Source organism: Pantherophis guttatus, chromosome 2, assembly GCF_059756535.1.
Source record: "Pantherophis guttatus breed Tessera chromosome 2, ASM5975653v1, whole genome shotgun sequence".
Classification (NCBI taxonomy): domain Eukaryota; kingdom Metazoa; phylum Chordata; class Lepidosauria; order Squamata; family Colubridae; genus Pantherophis; species Pantherophis guttatus.
Window position 1 is genome coordinate 172848758 of NC_142064.1, and position 24276 is coordinate 172873033.

General features: G+C 39.6%; 1 protein-coding gene across 1 annotated transcript; it reads left to right on the top strand.

Moving 5' to 3' along the window:
- The first annotated feature begins 3567 nt into the window (after nt 1–3567).
- Nucleotides 3568–24214, top strand: LOC117676580 (uncharacterized). Its single transcript, XM_034436137.3, has 7 exons — nt 3568–3667; nt 4764–4868; nt 10417–10533; nt 11531–11758; nt 17550–17680; nt 20887–20993; nt 22456–24214. The coding sequence occupies exons 1-7, from the start codon at nt 3568–3570 to the stop codon at nt 22598–22600; spliced, it is 933 nt and encodes a 310-aa protein (XP_034292028.1). The 3' UTR covers nt 22601–24214.
- Nucleotides 24215–24276: the final 62 nt, after the last annotated feature.

The following is a 24276-nucleotide window of genomic DNA, read 5'->3' on the forward strand; positions in this document are numbered from 1 at the left end:
GAAATCAGATGACTGTGATTGTGATTTTTTTTCCCTATTCCCCTGCTCTTTGGAATGCTCACTGCAATGATGCTGGGATAATTGGCCAGAAGAGATTTAATGTTTATATCTGTATTCATTGGACAGGAAGAGATTACAAGAGAGTAAGCAGGCACACATTGGGGAACATTGTGGAGTGTGCTAGTGGTTGCCAATGTCAGCACATTGCTTTCAGTGTGTGTACCCATTGTGTGCCTGCTTGCTCTCTTGTAATCCTTTCCTCTCCAATCTCTCTGCTCTGGGGGGGTTGACGCAGAAAAACAATCGTCAGGAACAGGACACCATGTACTGACAGTGATCATGTGACTGAGGGACAGCACTGTTGTAACTTCAAACAGTTGCTGAACAAAACAGTAAGCAAGGACTACCTGTAGAGAAGAACAGCTCCTTCAGTGACACATCTCCTGGCATCAAGAATAATAAATCTCCATCCATTCTTTACTAGAAAGAAATGGTGGCTGACCACTCAATTCCTGCCATTCCTATATAGTAAAGCATAGAAGGAAGTGAATCTTCTTGGTGCTAAGAGGACTGCAAGCCACTTCCCCAATTCTCCCTCCCAGTCCCTGCTTCTCTTGCTTGCACCCAAAGAAAATGACAGACCAAATTTGAGAAGTAGAGCAGACAAATAGAAGCTGTCTCTGTGTTGACATTGATAAGTTTAAAGCAGTATTGTCTATTTATATCCTCTACATATGATAGTTGGAACGTCTCCATTCGATAGTTAGCAAGCAATGCAGAAGAGCTCCGACACACAGTCATGCCATGTCCCTGAGAGAATTTCAGAAATCATGTTGTAGAGATTGGAAGCAGAATCATACCTGTCTCCTGGAGTGATTTGGCTACACATGACTTACTGTTTGTTGAATAGGAAAGATTCGCTCACTGTACAAACAGCAGAGATCCAAATAAGCATACATTTGTTGTCTATGCACATACTATATTCTATGCTTACAGAGCATAATTCAACTTTTCATGTATGTGGAGAAAAGCAGTGGGAAAGCCTCTTCCCAAGGCTTACCTAATATGTGCTTTGAATGCAAGGAGGATAACCTGTCAAAGTAGCTAGTTCTGCTGAAGAAGTTCCTTGGCCTTCTTTTGCTTCACCAGAGAAATAAGCTGGACAATAATTGGAGAAAGCCATGTTATGCTGCAGGCTGGAGGAGCAGATGGATGGACAGATAGACCAATCTATTTCTTTTATAGGCTTACAATCAGAGACAAAAGAGATTAAAAATTCTAACGAATATCGGCAACAGAAAGTGTCATTCTTTCCATGCCATCAAGATCTTCCAACATGTGAGTCATGGCTGTTGGGGGAGAATTTCAGAAGAAAGAGGTTGTGAAACTAATGAGACCAAGTTCATTTTTGGTTGAATTCATCCCTCTGACATTTCTCGAGAAACAGCATTCCTTATAATTATGTAACTACTAATGGAACACTTCTCCCTCTTTGCTTTCTACTTCTTGACTGGACTACATGAGTCATAATAACTCAAAGAAAATGGTTTAATAAACTTCATACAGCTCTGACCTAATTTTTCTATAAAAAGGGGGTGCTTAACTCTTTCCCATCTTCTTGATATCTATCATAAATTATCCTTCTTGCCAACACTTTTTCATCCTAGAACTTTCCTGATGTGTGCAGTATGTAAGACTTTACAAGGAGAAATGAGCTGAATGGAATAGATGAGCTAGGGAGCTGAAACCTCATATAGTAGCATCTTTTCCCTTTCTTTTCTCATTCTAATGCCCTTATTTTTTGGAGATCCTTCTCATCTGAAGTGAGATGTGTGCATCTGAGAAGAAGGCCTCTGAATCCTGTCAATAATCTCGGAAAATACTCTTAATAAGGTAGGCAGAAGTGGATTTCTATCTAGGAATCACTGATAGGAAATTCTGGGCATTACATATAATACTTTTGTTAAAGCCCACTTGTTAACTTTTCAGCCTGTTTTTTTGGTCTTGCTTAAAATAACATTGATATTGGCAATTCACCTTCATTCTTACAAACTAATCTGACTTCATTTCTTCCACTCCTACCTCATACAGCAACAAACAACCATTCTTAGATCTATTGGGGAAAATGCCTCATTGCAAAACTACCAACATATTAGTGATGGTATATTATTTGTTGTTCACAACAATGGGTATTTCTAGCACTTGATTATCCAATCATGTGGCAAGGACTTGAATCCTTTCTTGTGATTAAAGCAAGTTACCTTCAAGTTGATCTTGCCTTGAAGTTTTTTACAACCAACTTGCCAGTTAGGAGCTGATGTTTTGTTCTTTTGGTGTTTGGGCAGTTTCCTTTCTGCTCAGGTGGAAACAGCTTATTTTTAACTCGATGCTGTTGGATTACATCAACTACCACACCAGTTATAAATTTGAAAGTTCTTGATAAGCAGGTAATTGGCTTGTAATTACCTGGTGCTTCCTCTTTTGTTGGATCTTTCATTATCAGGTAGGTTTTGCCAGATGTTAACCAATCTTCAATTTTACCTCTTTACACTAAGTTGTTAAACTGCTTGGCAACAAATGGGTGTAGACCAGTCAGATGTTTCAACTAAAAACTGAGCAGTTCATTTTCACCTGGTGCTGACCAATTATTGATCTTTCTTGTCTTTTTCTCTACCATTTCAGCTTCTGTTTTGTTCTTACCTACCTCCTTTACAGGGGTGGGTTCTACTTACCTTTACTACCGCTTCGCAACGGGATTGCACATGTGCGCTCGCTTCGCTCGCGTGTGTGCCTTGCTTCTGCGCATGCGCAGATCGCTTCTCATGACATCAGGGTCAGTGGGCGGAGCCTCACGCTGGTTTTACTACCGGTTCTATAGAACCGGTCTGAACCAGGGGCAACCCACCACTGCTCCTTTAGCCAGGCTCTATTCTTCTTATTGAATTAATTTGGGTTGTCCCAGAACTACACTATTTACTCTTTATCAGGTGTTGACTGGTTCAAAGCAATCTTTCCACTGATGGATTGGAAGCTTCAAATGGAGATTATTCTTTTTTTAAATAGAGCTTTTATGCGTCTCCCTCAGCCTAGCCCATGCACATTTGTTTTATTTACAATTCAGGAGTACTTAAGAGGATGGCATCACCAAATTATTAAATAAATTATTAGCATGAATCTCTTCCCTGCAAAATCTGCCTTTTCTGTGTCTTCCAGAACTTTCAATTCTACATCACTAGCAGTCACTCCCCATAAGCTTTAAAAAAATGGCCTGGATTTGAAGCAGCAGTCCTGATTTATTGGGTCACTTCTGTGGGATAAGTGGTTTCTGGGGTCCTGTGGACTCCTTTTCCACCTCTGAGGATAGCCTTCTGAAAGAGCTGCAGCCACAACTGATTGTAGCCTCAACAACAGCTGTTGTCCCAGTATTACCACACACCTGTCTACAAAAAGGAAGCAAAAGAAAAGGAGATCTGATGACTTCCTGGAGAAATGAAACCCAGAGAACTTGAGAGCTCTATTTTAATCCATTCAGAATTTCTCTCCTTCTCAAGTCTATAACCAGAAGCCATGTATGACAACACAATAAGCAAAGAAGCAGATCTTCCATGCAAGGTTTGGCGTCCTCTTCCTGCTGAGCCTGCAGAGCAGAGTGGGCTCAGCAATGAAGGTAATTGAGTGAAAACCTGGCCGAGGAGGAGGGAGGATGTGATGTGGCATACTTCATAATGTATATAATGGGCTTCACTGGCTGTAATGTTGGTTTGTAGACTGCTATCTATATGGAAAATGTATCTAAAGCAGGATGGAAAGATACGAACATGGGATCTGATTTGATCATCAGATCCAGGAGGGAAATGAAAGGCTGAATGGAAATCTGGGATGAGACCACAAGCTACTTTGAATGGTCAGACAGAGAAAAGGACAAGATTCCTGTACTTGTAAAAGTTATGTAAAGAAAAAATTGCTCTAGAACCGCAAGCTATTCTTGTTCAAGTTTCTTCATATTTATTGCTTATTAAGAATGTAGAGCCTTATCCTCCAATGTATCTTTTCTACAAATATCTCCATTGAAGATTCACTAATGGTTTTTTATAACGGGACCATTCCCTGTGCTGAGTTGTGGTCTACCAACCCATCCTTGAGTTGGCAGGAAAACTATATTGACAAAAATGTGCTGCCTTTATTGTCTGTATTGCATATACTGTATTTTGATTCAGTGCCAAATAGTGCTTTCCTCATCGTGCACCTATAGCATAAAACAGGAGGCATTACTTAAAACAGTTGATTCCTTTGCATTGGCTTCCCTTCTAACATCTCAGTTGGTAGCAAAATATTGATCATGAGAGTGATATGGGAACATTCAAATTCAGCAAATATGAGTTCCTGTGCCTTTTCTCTTGATAGACTAAGTGCTGAGTGAATGAGATCAGACATGCAACCACACAAACCCTCACACAGTGATGCAGAAGCTGACTTGGCTATTTCCAGGAATGAGAAGATGGTAAAACAGTGGAGTGCCATTAATTTTTCTTGTCTGATCAAACTCCCCCCGCCTCAAAAAAAGGAAGATGCTCAGTTTCTAGAGGAAGCCAAATGTATATTGTAAGGATGAGCAAGAACTAAGTCAGAAATTTACTGTGTTACTTGAGCAATACAAAGTTAAAGAATAGCATGCATCTAGAATGTTGTGCACCTTGTGCACAATCCTTGTGCAAAAATTTTCATAATCCTGAGGTTAACTTATTCCATTCACTTTGGAACAGATTATGATAACTGCAGCATAGAAAGTAACTACGACAGTATCTCGCTACCTTGTGAAAGGAAGACACCAGCTAAACCATTGGATCCTGATACAAAAGCTGTTACCGGTATGATATCCGTATTACTAATACTAAATCTGTTTCAATTTCACTCAGAGCCTTTCCTTCTGAGGAGTCTTCAACAGAATCTAGCCTCAGCTTTGGCAATAGAAAGAACTGTCTTCACTCTCTTTGATATTTTGTTTTAGATTGGCACATATTTTGCAGAACAGAAATAGTAGTGTAAGGATGCTTAAATTGTAATTTGGATACCAATATCATGAACTCGGGGAGTAAAATTGGAATTGCCAATGAAGATAAGCTCAGAGTTATTTTTCCCATTCATTGCTTTCCAGTTTTTTATTATTTTACAAATGCAGAAAGTTGGGTGGGAGGGGTGTCAATCTGAAAATATATCAATTTCCATGCACATTCGTCCTTGCAAAGCACATTTTCTAGAGTTTCTAGAAAATGTTATTTCAAGCTATTTCTTCCTATTATATTGTGCATACGTTATGTTCCTTTAAAACATAGGTTTTGTTTGCTGCTTTTAAATGTTCACATTTTGTGTGCACGTTGCATTTGTATTTTGTGAGCTACAATTGCACTTCAACATTCTGAAAAGTAAATTGTGGTATACAAGTTTTCAATTTACAGTATATATACACTGTGTGTTTGAAAAATGCTTAGTGTCATATTCCATTTCTCTAAAATGGAAAGTAAACACTTTATTGCTTGAGATTTGGTGCCCTTTCTGGTGACTATTCACATGGAAGGAAGAAACAATATTTGCAGAGAAAATTGTTTCTGCAAGAGATTTTCTACACCTCTTACAGGAGCAGCCTTTTTCAATTCACGCAATATTTTCAGTTCAAACAATCTTTTTCAATTTACTACAGAATGTTCTAAAAACAGGCAGTCTGTCCAAGAGAAGTATCGTTCTATATCTAGCCTGATGTATTATCCTGCACTTTACCAAATGAAGGATTGTTTTTTCCTTTCAAAATCTGTTAACCTATTCACACTATTATAACCAGTGGTGGGATTCAATATTTTTAACAACCGGTTCTGTGGGTGTGGCTTAGTTGGGGGTGTGGCTTGGTGATCATGTGACCGGGTGGACGTGGCTAGCTGGTCATGTGACTGGGTGGGCGTGGCTATGTGCATAGGGACTACTCAGAGGGCTGAAAAAAGTCATTTCTGACTGGTCCTTGCACTTATGACCATCCTCACATTTATGCCCATTGCGGCATTCTTAACAACCGTGTCAGTCATTTCACCACTACTTCTCTTCACCATGGTGACAAGATAGGGCATAAAACGTAAAATGTGAGGACAGTCGTAAGTTCAAGGACTGGTCAAAAGTGCGAGGACCGGTCAAAAATAACTTTTTCAGCCTTCTGACTAGTCCGTATGCACATAGGGACTGTTCACAGGGCTGAAAAAAGTCATTTCTGACTGGTCCTCACATTTTTGACCGGTCCTCGCACTTATGACCTTCCTCACATTTATGCCCGTTGCGGCATTCTTAACAACTGTGTCAGTCATTTCACCACTACTTGTCTTCACCACAGTGACAAGATAGGGCACAAAACATAAAATGTGAGTACAGTCGTAAGTGCGAGGACTGGTCAAAAGTGCGAGGACCGGTCAAAAATAACTTTTTCAGCCCTCTGAGTAATCCATATGCACAAAAGGATACAGCAATAGAGAGGGATGAAGGAAGGAGAAGAGAGATGGAAGAAAGAAGGAGAGAGAGGGAAGGAAGAGAAGGGAGGAAGGGAAGGGAAATTAGAGTAAGAGTGAGGGTAAGAGACGGAGGAAGAGAGGAGGAGAAGAAGGGGGGAAGAGAAAGTAAGAAGGAAAGAAAAGAGAGAGGTGGTAGGTTTGAGGAGAAAGATTACTGTACAGTAAAAAAGATGAAATGGAAGAAAGATATTAAGATAAAGAATGAATTGTTAAACTTTAAAGAATAAAAGAGAATAAATATGAATAAATAGCAGTAATTAGAAACACACATACAAACATACAATGTATTTTCTTTGAATAGAGTATTTGGCCAGTTCACAAATTTAAAAAGTGTTTAGTCATTTCAATTAAATTTACAATTTCTATATTTCCTTTTTGCCATATTTATTCCTTATCTATTTTAAAAAAAAACCAATATTACCCTTCATCCTCATCTCTAATCTTAATCAAATTCAATTTTCCCCTTCTATTCTATATTATACCCCTTCTCATTGTCATCTATTTTTATATCCATCCTCACATTGGTTAATTATGTAATATTACAGTTGTTTAATATAAATTCAACATTTTAATATAAATCAATTAGTTATATAACTATCTTTTTTGTATATTAATCAATATGAACATGAATATTCCAATTATTTCCAAGCAATCCAATTTCTTACAAATCAATTAATTATATTTACCAATAATAATAAACCAAATAATTTCCCCCATATATTCCTCCAAACCACAATTTAACCATTTCTGCTTTCAACACAATATACAATTAATAGTATCTCAATTATTACAATTCCCTATTTAAATAGAGCTTTTTTTCTTTTGTGTTTTAAAATCTTGAACTCTCCTCTTTTTCCCTAAAGAGGAACTACCTCTTTAGGGAAAACTACCTTTCCACTAAAGGTAGTTTGCACCTACCTTTTTTGGTGAGGAAAAAGAAAAGAAATCTGCCTGCCTAATTTTCCAACGTTGCAGCAACAGTAAAGCAGGCTTTTACTTTCAGTTTTGTTTTTCAGCATAGATAGGGGGAAAAAAATCTGCACTCTTTGCAAGCAAGCAGCAGAGCCCTGAGCAAAACAGCTGAGAGCAAATCAGCTGAGAGTCGGGAGGCCGATAGAATCAAGGGGCTAATTAGCCTATTCTGAAGCTCCGCGGGCCAATAAAATTACAAAAAAACACCGAACCGTTTGTTAAATTGCTGGCTCGCCCACCCCTCGCCCACCACTATTTATTGGCAATAAATAGTGGTGCGGAGGGGCGGGGCAAGGGGCGGGGTGAGCCAGCAATTTAACAAAGGGTTCGGCCGAACCCCCTAGAACCGGCAGAATCCCACCACTGATTATAACACTGGAAACCTCAGCCATGCTTTGCAGCCCATGAGGCCAATCTGATTTATACTGAAGTCTTACCAAGGCTGTAGTCTAGTCATACATGGGACTCATCATCTTGTCCACGGAGGTTTCAATTTCCTGCTTTTTCAAACCTAATCTTCCTTCATGCCCAGCTCATTGCTCACAAAGGATTCTCTAATGCAAATTTAGCATGTTATCAGGCCTATGCCAGGGGTCTGCAACCTTAAACACTCAAAGAGCCATTTGGACCCATTTCCCACAGAAAAGAAAACACCAGGAGCCACAAAACCCTTCCCGTGCCTGATTATTTATTTCTTTTTTTTTTATTGAAAAGTTTTACAAAAAAAACGAGAATTTTCTTCCCCCCATGTTCCCCCACCCTTTCCCTCCCCTCATCCCACCCTCCCCCCCCAGACTTCCCAGAGCAAAATACAAGGTATTTCATTTAACAATCATAAACTAGATTAACCTACTTATCCTCAGACTACTAACTCCCCCCCTGAAACCTTAACTCCACTATAGATAACATAATACTTCTAATACTTAACGTTCATTCATAAGCTATTTGATATTTTCTTGTCTGATACTTATTTTGAATATAATCAATCCATCTTCTCCATTCCGATACTTATCTTTCTTGTGTATAGTCCTTCAAGTACGCTGAGATTTTCGCCATTTCTGCTAGGTTCGTTACTTTCAGTATCCACTCTTCAATAGTAGGCAAAGAGTCCTTCTTCCAATATTGCGCTACCAACAGCCTAGCTGCTGATATTAAATTCGAAATCAATTTAGTCTCTGATACTGTACAGTCTGTAGTTATACCCAATAGGAACAATTGAGGAGTAAATTTCAATCTTCTTTTCAGAATATTCTGCATCACCCACCAAATTTTTATCCAAAATTCCTTGATTTTCTTACAGGTCCACCATATATGATAATAGGTTGCATCATTACATTCACATCTCCAATATTTAGCTTGCAAATTGCATACATGATAATTTTTTAGGATCTAAGTGCCATCTATAAAACATTTTATAAAAATTCTCTCTCAAATTTTGTGCTTGCGTAAATTTAACATTTCTGACCCAAATCTTTTCCCACGTTTCCATCATCACTGGTTCCTGAAAGTTTTGTGCCCATTTTATCATACAATCCTTAACCAATTCCGTTTCTGAATCTATTTCCAATAATGCATTATACAACCTTTTAATATGCATCTGACTTTGATCTCTAATCTGTTTCACCAGATTTTCCTCATTTTGCATAACACCAAATTTTTGATCTTCCCTCCATCTAGCTTGAAGCTCGTGCCTGATTATTTCTTGAGCGGCCATAAAACTAGCATATGTAGTTGAATTAAATGTTCTGTTTTCTTCTGAAACTTTTCTTTTCTTGGATTTATCCATGGTTGGCCTACCAGAGGTTGAAAAGCTCAAGAAATAGCGTGCCGGCTGGTGTCGCACACTGGCAGTTGTGATGCATATTTTGAATGACAGGGAGCCGCAGCAGAGGGGTGAAAGTGCCACATGCGGCTCCAGAGCCACAGGTTGCTGACCCCTGGCCTATGCCATCATGTCACCATAACAGCAAAGTTTACAGGAGAAGGCCTTCTACCTGCAGGTTTCTTGCTACATCACCAAGAACGTGGAGCTATAGAGCGCCTACTAGCCCTGGGGGCACAATGGTTAGAATGCAGTATTGTAGGCTAATTCAGCTTACTGCCAGGAGTTCGATCTTGACAAGCTCAAGGTTGACTCAGCCTTCCAACTTTCCAAGATCAGTAAAATGAGGGCCCAGATTGCTGGAGGCAATATGGTGGCACTATAAACTGCTTAGAGAGGGCTGTAAAGCACTATGAAGCAGTATATAAAAATCTAAATGCTATTGCTACTTTTGTTTTGTTTTTTTGTTTTGTTTTTGCAATTGAGATTCTTCCCCCCCAACCCTACTCTACAGCAACCTTTCAGAAGTTGAATTTTATTTTTGTTTTTGAGAAGATACTGGATGAAGGTAGATAATGTACACAGCCAGATATGTGGATGGTGGTAGGAACAGAATAAGTCCTTTTCTTTTGTGGAAGGTGAGAAGAATTGTGTTAATTCATAAACCACACAAGCGGGGGATGGAACCAGTGGGATGAGAACAAAGAATATTTAACTGCTGACTACCTTCAAGGCAGAATGACTGTCTGATGTTCTCTACTTGCTTCAGATTTTTAAAAAATGTATACATGCTGGGATAATAGTGCTATGGATTTCAACATAAGACAGAAATATTTGGGCTGTTAGTGTGGAAAGCCTGTGAGAAAGTATTCCCCTATCAAAAGGCATGGCAAAGCTATTGCACCCTCTTTTCTGGATCATACATGATGCCTGAATAAATGCAAGTATATGCTTCTAAACAATTGTGAATGAAGCAGGGTGACCACACAATCAAACCCTTGTCTGGGTTTAATTCTCACTTGTTTTTTGAGTTTTAATCCAGGCTGTATCAGTTGTGGCTCTCTTTCCCTGCAGGTCCATCCATCTTTTTTCCAATCCAATGGAAAAAGTACTGGAAAAGAAACCGAATTGGTGTTCTCTTGAGCCTCACTGGTGTCTGTCTCCTCCTTAGTCTCCTCCTCCTCCTCTCAAGTGAGTGATTACCAAAAACTAGTGAAGCAACCACCCTGGACATGGCAGTTCCATAAGATGAAAGCAATGGGGGAGGGCAATGACATTCAGTGGAAAAGAAACATCAGTTGTGCTTAAACATATAAGAGATTCAGGGGTGCTATTCAGCAGGTTCTGGCAGGTTGTGGAGAACTGGTAGCAGAAACTTTGAGTAGTTTAGAGAACCAGCAAATATCACCTCTGGCTGGTCCCATAGTGGAGTGGGAATAAAGATTTTGCAGTATCCTTCTCCTGCCATGTCCACAAAGCCACACCCACAGAACCGGCAGTAAAAAAAATTGAATTCAACCACTGAAGGGATGGTGTCAGCAAGCTGGGGAGGAGTGAGTATTAATGTATGGACCCAGTACCTATAGCTGTCTGTCTCAGATTGCTCTTTTGCCAACTCGTTTTGATCTATAACCCATTTCCAGCATAATTCCTGCCTTTCAACACTAAATGGGAAATATTTCGTAACCAATTCCATCAGCACAGTCTTAGTTAACACAGTGGAATCCGAGTGCCGAGACATGAGTTGGGAAAAATAGCCATCATGCAAAAGCACCCAGATTACTCTCAATCACTACACTCCTGCTTTGGCTCCTGCGGACACAGAAGTATCCTCCAGCTCAGTGGTGGGTTTCAAAAATTTTTACTACCGGTTCTATGGGTGTAGCTTGGTCAGCGTGGCATGGCTTGGCGGGCATGGCAGTGGAAGAATACTGTAAAATCTCCATTCCCTCCAGAGGAAGGTTACTGCAAAATCCCCATTTCCTCCTGATCAGCTGGGACTTGGGAGGCAGAGAATAAATGGGGCGGGGCCAGTCAGTATTTTTACTACCGGTTCACTGAACTACTCAAAATTTCCACTACTGGTTCTCCAGAACTGGTCAGAACCTGCTGAAACCCACTTCTGCTCCAGCTGCATGTAAGAATATAGTATAGTTTGTGAAATTGCATTTCTTTCTTTTCCTTCCAGATATTTCAATATTTCCAAAACTCAGATCACTAAATTTGATCTCCACAAAAGAAGTCTGTGATGCTTCCCCAGCACCATTCAATTTCACAGAACTAGAGACGAGTGTTATAACCAAACTCAAAAGCTTAGAACAACAATTTGATGAGAAGAGAAAAGTCAGCCTGCAGAAAATGGAAGAACAACTACTCAGAATAGAAAGAAAATTAGGTAGACTACAAAATTGCAAAGGTAAATATAAAAAACAAGTCGACATGCCATCAGGAAAAACAATAAGAGACCAGAATTCATAAACAAAAGCCTCCATTCAACATATGCTTGAAGAATAAAGTAGTAAGGAAGCTTTAGACTTAAGTTATAACAAATCTAATATGTTTCTACAGAAGAATCTCTTTGACTGGGGTTCAGACAACCAATTAAGCCCGATCCAAACATATTACAATATAGTTTAGTGTAATGTGTGAACTCAACGAAAATCAGGTCACATATCTCTGAGAATTAAATACATTTTACAGCCTGATGCAATATACAATATATAGTGATACATTTAGTTGTTTCAAGTAGTTTACATTGCTCTACATCCACATATGGCAGGGGAATTGACATAATACTTTACTTTTCATTCACAAACACATTAATTCATTTTTAAAAAAGTGTTAGCGATTTAGTTCATATGCTCTTCAAAGACATTATGGAGCTCAGATTGCACCCTTGTTTCTTACTTTTGGAATGGCCTTCTCTCATGTTAACCAAAGCATTGATTGAAGCATATAGTTTTGCATGCTCTATGACCCCAGCCATTAGATCCTATTCACAAATAATTTTAAAGTGAATCAAGGCTTTGTAGAAGATATACAATAAACCTAGCTTCAATGTGCTTGCAAATTCCATGAGCATGAATTTATAAGATAAACTTTTCTGGACAGTATCACAATAGCCTTGGAAATATCTACAGGTCTCATGTCAGAGGTCTGATCTTCAAAGAGAGACAAGAGAAGGGAAGGGAGGAAAAACTGTAGGGGAATTGCATTTGATAGAGCATATGAATTTTGTGGTGCAAGATATCCAGATCAGGGGTGAAATTCAGCAGGTTCTAACCTGCTTCTGGAGAACCAATAGCGGAAATTTTGAGTAGTTCAGAGAACTGGCCAGTACCATCTCTCGCTGGCCCCAGAGTGGGGTGGGAATGGAGATTTTGCAATATCTTTCCCCCAGGAGTGGGGAGGGAATGGGAATTTTGCAGTATCCTTCCCCTGGAGTGGGCAGGGAATAGGGATTTTGCAATATCTTTCCCCCAGAAGTGGAATGGGAATGGAGATTTTGCAATATCTTTCCCCCAGGAGTGGGGAGGGAATAGGGATTTTGCAGTATCTTTCCCCTGGAGTGGGGTGGGAATGGAGATTTTGCAGTATCCTTCCCCTGCCACGCCCACCAAGCCATGCCCACAGAACCGGTAGTAAAAAAATTTGGATTTCACCATTGATCCAGATCCTTCCCCAATCTTTATTATGTCATCCACCTTTGGTCCAACCAACAAACCAGGAGTGGAAAGCAATGGAAGAATTAATGGTGAGAAGAGCTACAAATGTTAAACCTTCTTTTCTTTCACCCTGCCAGGCTGTAGCATCCAACACTGGAACACTCTGTTGGTGAAGTCCTACTGAATTATCATTTTGCTTTTTTTTGGTACATAGATTAAAATGCTTGGAATTTAAAGTATGTCTCAAGCACAGGATGCTGACCAGTGAAATCTAGCTGTAATCAGAGGCCACTCAGAATTAAAAGGAAACTATTTGTAATCTGATTCAGCATTTTACATAGGTTACATAGAAGAAGATTATTTAATTTCTGTTTTAGCCTGGTTGAAGAGGCACACCTTCTATCATGTTGAAATATGCATGTGTTGTGAAGGAAGACTGCAGACTGCTGGCTGCAGACTCAAAGGGAAGAAATGAATGTATGTTGACTGAAAAATCACTGCCCTCCCCTCTAATTTTCTCCTTGCGGTGCCTCTGGAACAAGGTGACTGTGGCCTGAATAGCTGGAAGGAATTCTGCCCTCAAAAATATACCCTAAAATGGGTTTCACATTTTGTTTTCTTTTTATATAAAGTTTGGTATACTTCTGCCAAGATTGTTCTATCTCACAAGGAGGGATCATTAGCCCCATATAATTCTAAGAATCTACTATATAACATTCAGCTAGAAGGTGGCATAATTGGAATTGTTCCACTTCTTATATTTTTATCTTTTAATTGCCAGAAATCCAATCTAATCAAACCTTTATTGTCAATCCACAACATGTATGCAATGGAATTGAATGAGCCTCTTTTGTTGCAGCCTCCCCTGAAACACAAAGCCAGAAAGATAAGCAAGGATGGGATTCCCTTGTCTCTATCCCACCCCAGGTGTGGAGTCCAGATGAGGTACCTTCTGAAATTTAGGTCATGGCAGTGAAACCATGAGTATTGTATTCCAAAAGAGGAGACACAACAAGAATATGAAGAAATTTTCAACCTTCCACCCTCTGGATTTAGCAATCCACTATAGTGTTTGAGAAGAGAAGCTGATTATTACTTCCTTTTTCCACATGAATACATGTGAGCTGGGAATTAACCCCTTTTAATTTATTTATTTATTTTATTGATTTGATTTGATTTGATTTGTATACCGCCCTTCTCCAGCAGGACTCAGGGCGGTGAACAGCCGAGATAAAACAGAGCATACAAAATTTAAAAAACAATTTAAAAGGTAATTAAATAATTTCGGCCCACAATTTAAAACAACCCAATTAAAACCATTTTCAAATTAAAACCAAAACGGATGGGATCAAGCCAGCCCAGCTAGTTGAAATAAATGAGTTTTCAGGGCCCGACAAAAAGTCCGGAGGTCTGGTATCATGTGTATCTCTAGGGGGAAGTCGTTCCAGAGGGCGGGTGCCGCCACAGAGAAGGCTCTCCCCCTGGGGGTCGCCAGCTGACATTGTCTGGTGGACGGCACCTTGAGGAGGCCCTCTCTGTGCGAGCGTACTGGCCGGTGGGAGGCTATTTGCGGCAGAAGGCGGTCTCGTAAGTACCCCGGCCCTAAGCCATGGAGCACTTTAAAGGTGGTCACCAACACCTTGAAGCGCACCTGGAAGACCACCGGGAGCCAGTGCAGCTCGCGCAGGAGAGGTGTCACATGGGAGCGACCTGTTGCTCCCATAATCCCCCGCGCGGCCGCATTCTGGACCAGCTGGAGCCTCCAGTTGTACCCCAAGGGGAGCCCCATGTAGAGAGCATTGCAGTAGTCCAGGCAGGAAGTGACGAGTGCCTGAGTGACCGTGCGTAGGGAGTCCCGATCCAGAAAGGGACGCAACTGGCGTATCAGGCGGACCTGATAAAAAGCCCCCTGGCCACGGCCGTCATATGCTCTTCTAAAGACAGCCGTGCATCCAGGAGGACGCCCAAGTTGCGAGCCCTCTCAGACCTTCTTTACCAAAAGTCAAGACTTTTGACTTGGTTAGCAGGGACGGCCTTTATAAAATTCTCCCCAAGATTGGATGTCCACCTCAACTCCTCAACATCATCAGGCCCTTTCATGAGGAAATGAAGGCCACTGTAGTTTTTGATGGTTTAACATCAGATTCCTTTGATATTCAAAGTGGAGTGAAGCAGAGCTATGTCCTCACACTAACTTTATTCAGGATCTTTTTTGCTGTCATGCTGAAACATGCTTTTGGAACTGCAACAAAGGGTATTTACCTCCAGACCAGATCAGATGGAAAACTCTTTAATCTCTCTAGATTGAGAGCAAAGTCTAAAGTCCAGCTGAAATGCTTATGGAATTTCCTCTTCGCTGACGATGCTGCCATCACTGCTCACTCTGCTGAAGACCTTCAACAACTTATAGACAGTTTTAACAAGGCCTGCCAAGACTTTGGACTAACAATCAGCCTGAAAAAAACACAAATTATGGGTCAGGATGTGGATTCACCTCCCTGTATTACAATCTCTGCACAAAAACTGGAGGTCGTCCATGACTTTGTGTACCTCGGCTCAACTATCTCTGACACACTCTCTTTAGATACTGAGCTGAATAAACATATTGGTAAAGCAGCCACCACATTTTCCAGACTTACAAAGAGAGTATGGCTTAATAAGAAGCTGACGGAACATACAAAGATCCAGGTCTATAGAGCCTGCATCCTGAGCACACTCTTGTACTGCAGTGAGTCTTGGACCCTTTACACACGGCAGGAGAGAAAGTTGAACACCTTTCATATGTGCTGTCTCCAATGTACTCTTAGCATCGCCTGGCAGGACAAAGTTCCAAATACCACAGTCTTGGAACGTGCTGGAATTTCTAGCATGTATACACTATTGAAACAGCGATGTCTACGCTGGCTTGGGCATGTCATGAGAATGGCTGATGGTTGGATTCTGAAAGATCTCCTGTATGGGAATTAGTGCAGGGAAAGCGCCTCAGAGGGAGACCACAGCTGCGATATAAAGATATCTGCAAGAGGGACCTAAAGGCCCTGGGAATGGACATTAACAACTGGGAAATCTTGCCTCGGCAGGCTGAGGCAAAGAGGCAGTCCCAGAACCAGTGAAATCTGGGGGCTGGGCAGGGGACAGAATGTATCTGCCCTCAGTGTGGAAGGGATTGCCACTCTCGAATTGGCCTTTTTTAGTCACACTAGATGCTGTTTTAGGACCTGTTTCCAGAGCACGATACCATAGTCTTTTGAGACTGAAGGATGCCAATGATGATCAATGAATGATCTTCATTACCAAGAAAAATGGGAATAAAGTAAAGAAAATGTCTTCCCACCTTCAGTATAGCAAACATAAGGAATTTTAGTAATTTATCACTTTCTCTTCAAATATAACAAACGATATCTTCTTCATGTCCCATCCCTTACCTACAAACAAATCCTTAAAGCAGCATCATTTCAATCATAATATCAGCCATTAAGTGCATTAAAAGTTACTAGAAATAATGCCTATTTAACCCTGATCAAATAAACCAACTTTATATTCTTCCCTTTTACTTCTAACAAATTTAATCTTTAGTCCATTCAAACCATATTATAACATTTGAAATTTTAGCAAATCTGTTTTATAAATCCAAAATAGAAAAATTATTCAGGTCATTCTCTTGGTTTATTATTGGTATATGACTTTTAATTATTAAAATATCAGCCAGTTTCTTTTGTACGTCCAGGGTAATTTCCTTTTCTTTTTTCCTGCCGTTCTTGCAGCCAGATGTAAATCCACTTTCAACTCAGTCTCTTTCTTCTCAGGTAAAACCAGGGGTGGACTGCTGGGGGTTCGCAGGGGTTCGGGAGAACCTCTAGCTAAGATTCTGTGCAGTTCGGAGAACCCCCAAATCCCTTATTTTTTTTTAATTCAAAACAAACAAACATACTTTCTCACAGGAAGGATTCTTTATAGTTAGTTCTATATTAATTCCAAAATCTTGTTTCAAATTTATCTGGGCCCTTAGTTTATTTGAAGCTTTTTAAAAATCAAAGTTTTAATCAACCATTTGCTGTTTAGTAAAAAAAGTTCTTAAACTGGTAGTTAAAATTTTCTTTCATCAAGGATTGAAGGCAGATTCATCCAGTATTTTCAGATTTGTCATTCCAAAAATTTCTAATAGATGAAAAGTAGTTAACAAGCAGTTTCCAAATGTCATTAGAAAAGGAAGGATACAAACTTAGGGCTCTTTTTAAAGTGATGACCAAGGTTTGAGTAACGTGGTTATTTCCTCATCTCTCAGTGCCTAAAATCATTTGCAAACTGCTGCCTTGCAATTTCCTTGCAAGGACCAACAGTTTGGAGTACTTGAGGGTTCTTTCTGGTTTTTTTCAGACAGATACGAAGAGCTAGTCTACTCACCAGCTCTTCATTCTTCTGTTCTATCCTGTTGCCAGCTCTGTTTTTTTTATTGAACTGTCTTCAATCCACCAATTTTTTCTTCCCGGAGTCTCTGCCCCCATTTTAAAACAATTCTTCTGTACAACTTTCCTGTTTCAGATACTTCATGGCGGAAGTTTCAGACAAATGTTTACTACTTCTCTGACACAGAAGAAAATTGGAAGATGGCAAGAGAAAAATGTGCTGATCTTGATTCTCACCTTGTCATTATTAATACCAAGCAAGAGCAGGTAAACTCTACATATTCCTGCAAGAAATAGCTTTATTCTTTTCTTGTACACCTTCTTTGTAGTACAACTTCCTCATCTTAACCTTTTCACACTGCCTGCCTCCTGTGTAGAATCTGAAAAGGGAAACCAAGTATCAGCATTCAGCACCTTAGTTAATAGCACTTAGAAATAGCACTTACACTTATATGCCACTTCACATAGTAGCTATTATTTAAAAACTTGGCTTTGTGCCATGCTCATATATAAATACACACCTGTAAAAAATATTACTAGTATTATTTTCATTTAGGCAGGAATTGCATAGATTAGACTAATACTGTTTTGCCCTTGCCTCTTTTACTGTAGTTCTATGCTAATTGTGTTCATATAGACTCAATGAACTATAAACTAGCTAACTACATGTTAGCTTTGTGCATTGTGAAAATCAGTTTGGGTTGCTAATGTATATCTTGGATATTGTATATATTGGATTAACTGAATCAACTGTGCTAAGTGCAACCACAAAGTCTTCTTCCTCCACTTATTCAAGCTTCTCTTTCCAGTTTCTGCTTCTTTTGCTGGACACCACATATATTGTTCTACAGATAGTCTTCCACTTACAACCATTCATTTAAGTATATCAAAGATACAACAGTACTGAATAAAATGTTTTACCAACAGTCCTTGCAGTTACAACCATTGCAGCATCCCCAGTCAAATTATCACAAATTGGACACCTGGCATCCAGCATGTGTTTACGAAAGTTGCATTGTCCTGGGGTCACATGATCACCATTTGCAACTTTCCCAGGTGTCTTCTGACAAGCAAAGTCAATGTAGGAAGCTGGATGTTCTTAAACACCATGTGATTCACTTAACTGCAGTGGTTCGCTTAACAACCATCTGGAAAAAGATTGTAAAATTGGGCATGACTCACTTAACAACTGCCTTGCTTAGTAACAAAAATGCTACTCCCAGTTGTGATCAGAAGTGGAGGACTGCCTGATAGTATTTTTATTGATCAAAAATATTGTGGGTGCATACAAAAACCTTACTGGCATTCTCTGAAAATAAAAATATCTAGCAGCTACAGGGGCTTTTTTAACACCTTTTTTATCTGCCTAGAAAGATAGCAAATGTCAGCCACAGCAATATGGAAATGAGCCCGATTGGAGGAAACAACCTCACAAGGTTGTTGTTGTTGAAAAAACTAGGAAAGAGAAGGAGTATTATGTATGTTTGTTGCCTGAAGTTACGTATAAAGTGTTGGAATACAGTTTTCTTGTATCTTTATGCAACAACTACAGTAGTATTTAGCCAGTAAATGGCAGTGTTTACAAGTTTGGATCTATGGTATATACTCTAAGTTTTTTTGTTCTAAGTAGAGTTTCCTGTTTCCTGTAACAGTTAAACAATTAAGCAGTAAAGCATATGGTGACTATAGTCTTTGTTTGATCTGTGGTGCAATATATAAACAGAATTTCTAACAAAGTAATAAAGGTGAACTAAAAATCTAATAAATAAATATCCCTTCTGATAAATATAGGGCTGCCCAATCAGGACAATTGTTAAATGGCAGCCAAGAATTGGAGTTTGGTGTGTCTCTTTGCTGCCCTTTAATGTGCATTTAGCTTTTTTCCACCACAGAAATAGAAAAAGCCCCAGATAAGTGGGTGTTTTATAACGGGCCACACTCAGCCATTTAGTGAATAGCAAGCTCCCCCATCCCATGGCAATTGTTGCATGATTGTGCTCATAAAATGCCTTCCAGTGTGCCCATTGGCCCAAAATAAAAGGGTATACTGGTAATAAAGTATAAAGGGAAGTGGAAAGGGAGCAAGCAGCAGACAGAGGGGTAGTATGCCCCTACCTGTCCTTTTGGGCTTCTTGCTGACTTTTAATATCATCAACCATCCTACCTGGACTATCATGTTAGAGACTATTGGCACTAGCACTGATGTTACCTATTTTGGGTAATGAAACATCTGCAAGAAAACAACCAAGCTCTCTAAGGAGATTCTCAGTCATCCAGATCATGGTTATCCCAAAGGTGCTTTTTTAAAAGGCAACTGGACTCTCTTTGTTTTTCTTTGAAGACGTTTTGCTTCTCATCTAACAAGCTTCTTCGGTTCTGCCGTTCTGAGGAAGCTTCTTGGATGAGAAGTGAAACGTCTTCAAGGAAAAACAAAGAGAGTCCAGTTGCCTTTTGAAAATGCACCTTTGGACAACGAAGCTCAGAAAGCACCAAGGACCCCTTATTGTTGGCACCATTTGCAGTGGTTCCACCTTTTTCTTCCTGAGCAGTTTCAGACAGAGGTAGTAGGGGATGAGAACTCAATCCACTGGCCATAACAGATGGGTGTCACAGGGGTCAGTCCTCCCTTCCATGCTTTTCAATATCTATATGAAGCCACTGTATGAGTCTTCAGGATCTTAAGGTCCATTATCATCAACATGCTGGTGACACTCAGTTTTACATCACCACCCTGGGTGAAGACTGTCAATATGAGAGTTTGGATGGAAAAGACAGAGATTGTATCCATGTAATATAGAACTGTTGTTTGCACATGAAGATTTGCTGTCAACTTCAATGTTGATCTGCTTGTAATGATTCATGCCTTCACCACCACCTACTTGGAGTACTGCAATGTATTTTATATCAGACTGATCCCAATCTATATAGAAACTGCCACTGATAACTGATCCAGAATGTGGCAGCTCACATACTTACTAGGTTCCAGTGATGGAAGTATGTAATACTGATTTTGTGGGCCTGCACTGGTTTCCAGTCTCTGGGGACTACTATTTAAGATATTTCAGTTAGAGCCCAAGCTGAGTAGGACCAAAATTAGAAGGCACTTCATTTCTGTGGCAGCACCAAAGTTCTAGAATGGCCTCCCAATGAAAATCAGTCATCCCCTCCCTACAGGCTTTCAGAAAACTATTGAAAATGGAACTTTTCTGGAAGCATTCTCTTAATTTAAGCATTGCACCACTTTTATTTTATTATATTATTATTTTATTATTCCTGTTTGCTTCTTGTCGCCACTGAGGCTTTCTAACATTATTTGCTTTAAAATTGTACTATGATTTGTTAGTATATTCTATGCTCTATAAAATGCCAAAAATGCTAGAATGGCATGTTACAAGAGATAGGCAGGCAGGGAAGAGATAGACATACTGCAGATTTCACTTGCATGACATTTGAACAGAGATGTTTCCTCCTAGGATTTTGTGATTGAGACTTTAAAACAATCCATTTGGCTTGGCTTAAATGATACAGAGGAAGAAGGAACTTGGCGTTGGATTGATGGATCACCACTGGGCGAACTGAGGTATGTGTGCATGTGTGTGTGTGTGAGAGAGAGACATACATACATGCATACATACATACATTTTAGGAGTCACATAGATTAGAAACTTGCTGAGCTATCTGGAGTCATATTTACTCTAGTTCAGCGGTTCCCAACCTTTCTGGCTTAGTGGCCCAGCAGGGAGATGAGGGAATAGTTCCTTGTGAGTGGCAGGCGGGCGTGCACAGCTCCATTTGTGTGAGAGATGGGCATGTGCCCACCACTCACACAAACAGACTTTCGTGCACGAGCGCAAGTGGCCACTGTTCATGTAAGGGGAGCTTTGTGTGGGAGGGCAAGTGGGAGCTGCTAATGCAAGGGAAGGAGCCTGAGTGGCGTAGGAGGCTAATGCCTCCTAAGGCAGCATTTAACATCCAGCTGCCTGCAATTACTGCGAGTTCAATTCTCACCAGGCTCAAGGTTGACTCAGCCTTCCATCCTTTCTAAGGTGGGTAAATTGAGGACCCAGTTTGTGGGGGCAATAAGCTGACTTTGTATAAATATACAAAAGTATGAAGGCTATTGCTTAACGCATTGTTAAGCCGCCCTGAGTCTCCGGAGAAGGGCGGCATATAAATCAAAAAAAAAAAAAAAAAGCTTTGCACGCACACATGCGCTTGCTTGCTGCTTGCGCAGCCCAAACAGGCCATGGCCTGGTAGTGGGCTGTGGCCCAGGGGTTGGGGACCCCTGTTCTAGCTTGAGTTCTTTTGCTGACACTGAAGCAAAGAGTATTCATTCAATTATTTCTTTTCTCACACCCGGGGTGATTAACAATAAAAAATTAATGCTAAATAATAAAAAGCATTGTAATTATTATACAAGCATATAAAAGAATCAACTAAAACCTGAAGAGGGAAGAAAACTGCCCCTTCTCTTAATTACCAGCAGTGCCCAAATTGTTCACAACTTCAATCCAGAATTTCGTGTCCTTTATGTTGTCACAAATGGATATGATAAATGGATGGATATGGAAAAGATGTAGACCTGGGTCAATGAAATCTCTGATTTATGTAACAGATGAACAGTGGTTAATTCAGCCATGTTCAGGAAGACATTGTAGGAACCTTCTCATAATTGACAACACTAATTTGGAATTCTCCTATCTTGTCTCATTATGGTGTAGTCTAACACCCTCTTGTGTTCTTTTTGGAGGATTTATCTTTTAGATCTTTCCTATTTACTTAATATTTTTATTTATCCAAATCTGGGAGTTTTATGAAATAGAAGATTTATGAAATTATGTTATGGAAAAATGGATAGATGACTGGCAAAAATAAAAGGAAATATCCTTCAAGTATTTAGTTTGCCAATACTATACAAGTTACCAATTATGCTTTTCTGTAATACCATGTACCCAGGCAGTATAAAGATTCTTAGTAAAGGAAGATATGTTTGCGATTAACAGAATTTAAAAAGGAATAATGAATTTTGCCCCATTTTCAGGAGCTGGAGAACAGGTGAACCCAATAATAATGGGAAAAATGGTGAAGATTGTGCTGTCCTATATAAAGAGGGAAATTGGAATGACATTCGGTGTGATACACGAGTTAAGTTTGTGTGTGAGAAGAAAGAGGTCTCTGTGCAATGACTTTCCTTGTATATGTCTCTTAATTCAAGAGGGTTTCTCTTTTCCAAATTTGGTAGAGAATTCCCGATATAATGCTTATTTGTATGGGTAATTAAAGATCAACACCGCTGCCTTGGTTACCTAGATAATTTTGACCAAGCAGGACTTTTAGTGATAGCTCATATACACAGTATACCTTTCATAGTTTCTTCTCATAAAGCCAGCCCTCTGCCTAAAACAACCTTGTCACTTGTTCACCAAGACTGTTTCCAATATCACCATAACTTTGCTGAAATGCAGGTAGAGCAGCTTCGTAAATGAACATTTAAAGTAAAGTAAAATGGAAATTGTTGTATTCCCTAAAAAGATATAATTCCCTAACCCTCTTTTTTAAAATTCCAGATTATTTTGCACTTTGCCATATTCCTCCCTAGGCTCTTTATTTCAGTTGGCAGAGCCATTTGGATTTTGTGTCTTCTACTGGTATCTTATTGTTTTGATCTAAGGAGCATCACCTGTAGATTTGGGGGGATAACTGCACAAAAAAATCTTTTTAGAAAATGCCAACACCATTGACAATGCCTCATTGGAATGGTTCTCCATTTTTGATCCAAGATTAATACTTAATAATAGAGCCATGGTGGCAGTGATTAGAATGCAATATTTCAGGTTAATTTTGCCAATTGGAGTTAGATTCTGACTGGCTCAAGGTTGATTCAGCCTTCCATCCTTTCAAGGTTGGTAAAATGAGGTCCCAAATTGTTAGGGGCAATATGCTGACTCTGTAAACCACTTAGAGGGCTATAAAGCACTGCAAAGCAGTACAGGTATCCTTGACTTACAACAGTTCATTTAGTGATGTTCAAAGTCACAACAGTACTGAAAAAGTGACTTATGACATTTTTTCGCACTTATGACCTCTGTAGCATCTCCATAGTCAGATGATCAAAATTCAGATACTTGACAGCTAACTCATATTTATGACAATCAGTGTCCTGGGGTCATGTGATAATCTTTTGTAGCCTTCTGACAAGCAAAGTAAATAGGAAAGGCAGAATCACTTAACTGTGTTGTTAACTTAACAACTGCAGTTATTCACTTAACTGTGGCAAGAAAGGTCGCAAAATGGGGCAAAATTCACTTAACAAATGCTTCACTTAGCAACACAAATTTTGGACCCAATTGTGGTCGAATGTCAAGGACCACCTGTATAAGCCTAAATGCTATTGCTATATTCTTCCAAACAAAGAGGCAACCTCTTGAACATCAGAAAAGCTGAAATGGAGGACCATCACTAATAAGGCAGCCAGAAAGACAGGAATTTCTGACGTGTTTTTGCAGTATTTTTTTCAAATTCAGACTTAAAAAGTGTCAGTATGTAGCAACTATACAAAATTGAATTTTAATTGTAAATAATGTTACAGGGCTATTTGCAAACTATTTTTCCTGCATGGGCTTTCAACAGGCAAAGGACACTTCCAACTCTACCTACCTACTTAACGTCCCTGTCCTAATGTTCCCTTTTATTCGTATCCATTTCATGTATTCATAATTATGTTTATACTTATATCTGTTATCTAATACATGCTCGACGAAATAAAATAAATAAATAAATAAAACTCAAATTGGACCCTCGATCGGCAATGTATGACATTTTTTTTCTCGGCGTTCCCCATCAAGGACTATAAACAGCATGT

Excerpts from the sequence above, each read along its gene's own strand:
- LOC117676580 (XM_034436137.3), top strand. The coding sequence starts at position 3,568 with ATGTATGACAACACAATAAGCAAAGAAGCAGATCTTCCATGCAAGGTT. Across the intron at positions 3,668-4,763 it reads GAGTGGGCTCAGCAATGAAG|ATTATGATAACTGCAGCATA; the intron begins GTAATTGAGTGA and ends ACTTTGGAACAG. Across the intron at positions 20,994-22,455 it reads TCACCACTGGGCGAACTGAG|GAGCTGGAGAACAGGTGAAC; the intron begins GTATGTGTGCAT and ends CCCCATTTTCAG.